This window comes from Trachymyrmex cornetzi, unplaced genomic scaffold, assembly GCF_001594075.2.
Source record: "Trachymyrmex cornetzi isolate Tcor2-1 unplaced genomic scaffold, Tcor1.1 scaffold315, whole genome shotgun sequence".
In the NCBI taxonomy this organism is placed as follows: Eukaryota; Metazoa; Arthropoda; class Insecta; order Hymenoptera; family Formicidae; genus Trachymyrmex; species Trachymyrmex cornetzi.
Genome location: NW_017297849.1, coordinates 131,048 through 138,189, shown reverse-complemented (window position 1 = coordinate 138,189; position 7,142 = coordinate 131,048). Strand labels below are relative to the sequence as shown.

The 7,142-nt window shown below is 32.0% G+C and overlaps 1 protein-coding gene across 1 annotated transcript; it reads left to right on the top strand.

The window, feature by feature from the left end:
- Positions 1 to 3,743: 3,743 nt before the first annotated feature.
- LOC108762667 (uncharacterized) lies at positions 3,744 to 4,621 on the top strand. The gene is made up of 3 exons (XM_018509753.1): positions 3,744 to 3,840; positions 4,075 to 4,365; positions 4,516 to 4,621. The coding sequence occupies exons 1-3, from the start codon at positions 3,810 to 3,812 to the stop codon at positions 4,545 to 4,547; spliced, it is 354 nt and encodes a 117-aa protein (XP_018365255.1). The 5' UTR covers positions 3,744 to 3,809; the 3' UTR covers positions 4,548 to 4,621.
- The last annotated feature ends 2,521 nt before the right edge of the window (positions 4,622 to 7,142 follow it).

The following is a 7,142-nucleotide window of genomic DNA, read 5'->3' as shown; positions in this document are numbered from 1 at the left end:
CATTTTATATGTTTCGGTACTGTTTTAATTAAATGAAATAATGATAATTTTATATATATATATATATATATATATATATATAGGCACAATTAGACATCATGTACTAATTACGGATTAATTCACCAAATGCTTTATTATACGTTTTGGATTTAATTTCAATTGAGCATGATATTGATTTTCATGAATTAGGAAATATAATGCTATTTACTGTCTCCTGTAAAAGCCATAAGGCAATCTTACACTTTGAATAAATTTTTAAAGATACATACTTTAGTAACTTTAGTTTATCTCTCACGTTTTATTAGTTAATGACATCAATAAAATATACAGCGTTGTTGCTAATAAGTAAAAAACAACTGACATTTAAAAAAGATAAAACAAATGCTAAAGAATCTTGTGATATGCATCATTTGATGGAAAATACTGTGATTATTTAAATAAAATATGTGATCCGGAATTAGTGCCTAATTCGTATTTAGCGCTTTTACCCTATACATTTCCTTATACAATTCGCAAACGCACGTATTTAACAAGGAGAGAAAATATTATCTTTTCTTGAATTAAACTATGTATATGTATCATTGTAGATTAAAATTAATTCTACAAATAAATCTTTCTTTTTCCAAAGAAAAGATGGATTATGGTTGTTAATTGGAAAGTTGATTTTGTGATAGGAGGTATCGGCTGTCGCATATGTATGCTGGATTAAAAAGTTGAGGTATCGGTGTAAATGATTACCAATTAGCAATCGGATAGGTCGTTTGCACCGACAGGCGAATTGGCAAATGGATCTGGTCTGGACGCGTCTTTAATAGAATCAAGAATCAATTGCGAGAAAGAAAGGGAAAAAGAGAGAGAGAGAGAGAGAGAGAAAAAAGGAAATATATGAACTATGCCATTCATAAATTGGAATATTTTCCAGTGTTCATCACGACTTCGCTTTCTATTTGTTTGGATCTTTATATTCCAGAGAGTTTCAAGTGCGATCGGAATGAATATGTCATTGATTGTTCTTTTGATATATCCAGAAAAGGGAAAAAGGTGATGCATCCTTTAATTTAATTGATATTGACACTATTTACGATTAATCTTTGAATGGACAGTTATATATCGCATGCCTGTAACATCTATATATTATTTTCTTGCGTTCATTGTTTTACAAATTGACGACGACCCCGTTTCAACCTCTCGAACTTTGCTATCTTAAGCAGACAACTGCGCATTTCGCCGACAATGGCGAGCAACAATGGGTGGTCAGATTAAAATGCAAATTAGTCCATAAGTCAGGACATTATATAATTGTTAGTTATGCCAGCTGACGGTTATTGTCATGGCAATAAACTTTCAAGATTTAAGGTGTCAGAGAGCGGTATCCAAGTGGTATATGCTTGTACTTAAAAGATTACTTACATACCTGCATACAGATCCTTCGAATTGTAAACGTCCATCAGTCGCCTCTTTCGCGATCTCTCTCAATTTGTTGAGTTATATCTATTTCAATTCGCAAAAAGAGTTTTAATCGATTGAAAATATATCGTTATCCAACTGCAAAAGTTCTAAGATAAATATTACACTAGGTATTTATCTATATATGTTATTTTTGTGCTGATTTTTGTTTTGAGATAAAAATCCCCTAGTTTATTCAGGTCTCCCGATTAATTCTACAGAGCGAATATTTACAGTTAATACTGCGCAGGCAATTTAAACGTTATCTCACGGAAATACGGAAGCTTTAACATTCATTATTCTTTTTTTCTTTCGAGAGAGGAAAAAGCTTAGGGCCACCTGTCTCATTCGACTCGTGCGGGTCCATTTACCGTGCGTATTACCACCCGTGAGTAATTAACATAAAAGGGTTAACTTGAGAGCGCTGTGGACATAAATCACGACAACAACCGGGTTTTTTTTGTAAAAGAAACAATTTATATTAAAAAATAATAAACAAACACGAAAAGAATTTTGAAGGAATTTTCAAAAAAATTCTCATTAGTCAACGATTCATTTCTTATATAAACCTAATTCAAATATATATCTCCCGATATTGAAGCAGATAATATATATGAATTTTTTAATATATTAATGTAACTTTTTTAATTGCACAGAAGCTTTTATCGCAATAAAGTTGTACGATATTACGGAACAGTAAAAAATGTACATACAATTAGAGTAGTATTACATAATTCTTCAATAAATTATGTAACCAAATACGTTACATCGATGCTACAAAAAAATAATCAATAATAACGGTGTTTAATAAAAATGACTTTCTTAAACATAAGTACGAGGATAATCGTTTATTGTAAATTTTTGGTCGCAATCTCGTTTACCAAATTATTGTATCACAATTTTGAGAAATTTGCGATTGAAATTACTACAAGAAAGAGCTATTTTTGCATGTCGATATATTATGACTATAATATGTAATGTAAAATAAGATATGTAATGTGTTAAAGAAGTTTGATTGTAATCAATATTAAGTACGTTATTGTTAGGACTTTCAATCCTTAAAAGGAATTTATTGTGTCGGTTATAGTTAAAAAGATATTTAAGCTTATATAGGTTTGCATCAAAGATATGAATCATATATAAGTCATTAAGAATCTACCAAATATATTTTAATATTAAATTTTTTTTATGTCATTCAAATTATTTAAGCGTTTTTCATATTGCTGAATACTTATCTGATAAAAGTTGATAAATTCAATTTAATTTGTATAAAAAATCTCTCTCTATATATGTATATATAAACTATCCCAACAATTCAAACTTTATTTTTTTATTTCGATATTTTGCTATATTGATTTTGCCATTCTTTTTATATCAGATTTGACATTAGATTAATGTTTAGTGACTTGAAATATCTATATAGCTTTAAACAATAACATAATTAAAAATATTTTTGATAGATTTTTAATGACATATTTCAACTTTGTGGATTATGTATTAATTATAAATATATTTTTAATTATAATCGATGAAACAAATTCCTTTTAAGAATTGAAAGTCTTGATAACAATTTACTTTTATTGCAATAAAACTTCTGCAACACATTACATATCATACACATATTATAGTTATCAAATGTCAAACTACACTAAAATCTTTATTGCGACTTTGCACATTTTTCTCAAATTGAGAATATGAGGTAGCAATGTAGTACATGAAATTGTATTTAGCGACCAAAAATCGGGAAACGATTACGATTTTGTGCATTTTTTTGTTGAACAATGTAATCATCGCCTTCGTGTTGTACGTTGGTACAGTGATGCTGATATCTATATATGTATATACATACTGAATTATTTTCCGAGAAGATCAAAGGTTAATATGTCGATGTTTCTGATATATCAACAGTTATGTATCTATCATTTATGGTTCCCGAGTTAATCGCTAAAGATATAAGCATTCTTGTTTATCAAGAAATGCTTCCGTGTTTAATACTCTTAATACGCTATTAATTTTACAATAATATAATCTTTTGCATATTACATCCTGAATTTCGTTAAAACATATAACGTAATTATCTCATATAGCACAGATCTCCAAGGGACATTCTGAAGAACATCCTGAGAACGTTCCCAGAAACTCTCTGTGGGATAAAGTGTGTTGTATAGAATATGTACATATACATCTTGATAACAGTATTCTATGATTTTGCATAGAAGAAACTTTTCTACTACGGCACTGTAATGACACAAATGTTATCGTCTAGTGTTAACAAGCTTCAGTTTCGATTACACTTTGTAACTCGACAAATCAGACATTTTATATATCGCGCTATATCTTATTTCTCGATTTAGATATTGGACATGCTATCGTTGCATATCATAATTGCATTGCGTACGTATACATATAGGCAGAAGTTTACTTTAGAATAATAACAAAATATATTTTACCAATTTTTGATATATAAACACACGTAAACATAAAGAGCTCTCAGGTATAAATATTGTATATACATAAGAATAATTGATCAATAGTAATTATAAATTATAATAATAAAAAATCCTGTAATAAGAAATCTTATAACAAGAAGAAATTTGTTATGTTGTAATAATTATTGCATGTGCGCAGTGGCTATTTTCGCGATGGGTTTCGAGGATGCAACCGCGTGCAATTGCGAGCACTGTGATGAGGAAGGAGTGATCGGTTTGGGAGTGGAGACGACTACTACTCAGGCCATGTACCAAGAGGACCGTGATAATGATGGTAATCGAACAATTTGTGCCAGGAATCGCGAGTTTAAAGATCGCACATTCCAAAGCGTCTGTTACATGCTCTGTTACAATAGTTGCACGAAATATCGAATGGTAGCAGTTAAAGAGAAAGACATAAAGAAGTATGTTATAATTGCATACAGACCGAGTAAGTATTTAAAAAGTTATAACTCACTATTACAGCGTATTTTTCATATTTCAAATTTTATAATCTAAAGATTGTAAGGTGCATTTATTACAATCTGACATTAGGCCATTAAATTTTGAAAGATTATTAATAGCTATAATTTTTACGTAGATTATTATAAATTAAGAGATGGCGCTTGCTGAAAGAGGGAATTGTTCTGTACTTCTCTGCGAATGGTAATCGAAAAGCTCGACATGTACAATCATTAGAGGAGTTTGAACTAGAGGAGTAATTTTGCAAAAGTTCAAATTGTTTCTATTAATATGCGAAAAATGTGTATATTCTAGTAGTTTTATTAATTATCCTCAACGATTTATTTCGAATGTATTGTTTCTGATGTAGATGTAACTTAAAATTGTTAAATATATTTTTTGAAGTGTCCATTACATGTACATTATATATACATAGCGAATGTTGTGTTTTTTTGTAGTCATAATTCTATTCGATGGCTTGAAATACTATAAAAACACAAGGAAAAGATGTTAAAAGTAATTTTTCGTAGAGGTTACTATAAGAAAGCCTTACTTTCAGTGTAAGGTACTTTTTATTATACTTTACAATTTCTAATGTGAATATCTTGGACGCATAAGTTTGTAATAACCGGGATAGCACGGTGTAAATATTATTCTGCCATTTATAGTGTAGGCCATTTTATAGTTTGTAATAGAATTTTGATTAATAATATGTATATATCATACATTCTAATGCAGGTATCCATCAGTGTGTGTTGGCTTCCTATATACTTGATGGCCCAGGGTAGTGTCAACCAGTTTTGTAACAAGAACATTCAGGAAAGGGATGCCATCCATTCTCTTCTATATTCATGGTAAACCGGATCCTTGGATATTGATTGTTGAGGAAGTTTAAGAGTTTATAAAGTTCCTAACTATCGTGTCTCCAGATTATGAATGTATCGTCTACATAATGGAACCAAACCTCTGGTTTGCTGGGTGTCTTGCGAAGAACTTCTTTCTTAAAGTATTCTTCCATAAAGATGTTTGCAATTACAGAAGAGATGTATGGGAGAATTCATAATCGCCCCAGAAGTCTGTTCGCAGAATTGGTCGTTGTAGGAGAAGTGATTGTCAGTGCTCAATTGAAGGGATGATGTTGTTAGGCACTTCATGTGTGAGGTCTTAATTATAATCAGAGTTTCTTTGGCACCTTCGTGAAAAGTGATTTTACATCGAAGCTCACCAATATGTCTTCAGGGTAAAGACGGATTTTTTGTATTTTTTGTGCAAAATTCATCGAGTTTGTGATATATGCGATTCGGTCCTTCCTATCAGAGGTTATAATTTACAAGCTAAGAAAGGTTATATATACACAGGATTTTATGGCACTAATAATTGGTTTGAGAGGGACATCAGGTTTATGTATTTTTGGGAGTCCATATAGTCTTGGTGGAAGGGACTTCGTGGATTCAATGTTGCCTTAGTTTTTTCCTGGGAAGTCTATTTTTTTCTATTAAGACACTAGTGTTCCGTGTAATCTTGTTTGCTAAGTCTTTATCGAGCCTGGTGTATGTTTCATCCGAAAGGAGGGTCTTTATCTTCATTCTGTAGTCTGATGTATTCATGACTACCATCGTGTTGCCTTTGTCCACTGGAAGTACGATGATGTCTGGGTCATTTCCTGAAGTGCCAGTCGCTCTTCTCTGGTGACACTAGAGACTTTGCGGAGAATATTAGCTACCTATGTCCATATGTTGACTGTTTATTCTGTTATATGAAGGCTATCGATGGTTGACTTGATTTGACTAATAATTTCTTCTTTTGGGATCCTATTAGGAGTCATTACAAAATTGAGTCCCTTGACCAATGCAGATTCAGCAGGGTAACAAGCTTTACTGGAAGCGTTATTGACCGCGTGGAGTAGAATCCGTTAAGGCCATTTGTGTGGACACAGGATGCTGTATTTCTGCTTCTGCCATTCTGTGCACTGCGTGTGGATGCTCTGGGTTTGTTCGTACGTAATGCGATCTAGGATTTGTCAAATGTCTTGTCGCAATGTGGATGAAAGGAGAAGATGGAGTTGAAAGGATTTCTGAGAAATCCTGTCTATTTGTGTCTTAGTGAAATGGATGCGTTCTTTGGTGGAACACGTGCCTTCGGAGAAGTAGCTCGGTATCAGTGCGCTCCTTACCCTGATGAAGTGAACGGCAAGGTTCACGAAACGTTGGCATTAGCAATGAATCACGACACGGCGATAGCCCGCAAACCTTTTAACACCTCTGAAGAAGATACCCGTGAAAGTCTCAAAAAATTTCCTTGCCCGAATATTTTTTGCACTTACTGTACATGTGTGTGTATGTCAGTACGCAGATTATATTGATTTATATATAAAGGCGTGCGCGCGCGCGTTTTCTAATGTTTTTTATATTAGATGGATAAAGTTGTAAATAAATTTTTGTCCCAAGTTTTGGCATAAATATGCGTTTATGTTGGCGATCTTGAATACAATTAAGTTACAAAAAAAAAAGATTTTACTTGTATATAAGATATTATTTATATAATATATACAAGAATAATATATTGTATCATTTAACGTAGCTTTTGGATGAGTATTTAACAAAGATTTGTCAATGTGCACGTAATCGCGCGGATGATTTACCATTATTACTGGAAACTGCGTTTAAAAATTTAATTGCAGTCCAACGAAGTATTAGTTCGATAGTTGTAAATTTATGGCGTTCTGCGGTTTCATTATTTCCACTGCAGTTCCCGCTATTTTCTCGG

Bases quoted from the DNA above. Each gene is read 5' to 3' on its own strand.
- LOC108762667 (XM_018509753.1), top strand. From the start codon at position 3,810: ATGCTATCGTTGCATATCATAATTGCATTGC. The intron at 3,841-4,074 runs GTACGTATACAT...GCATGTGCGCAG, and splicing joins GCATATCATAATTGCATTGC to TGGCTATTTTCGCGATGGGT. The intron at 4,366-4,515 runs GTAAGTATTTAA...ATTTTTACGTAG, and splicing joins TATAATTGCATACAGACCGA to ATTATTATAAATTAAGAGAT.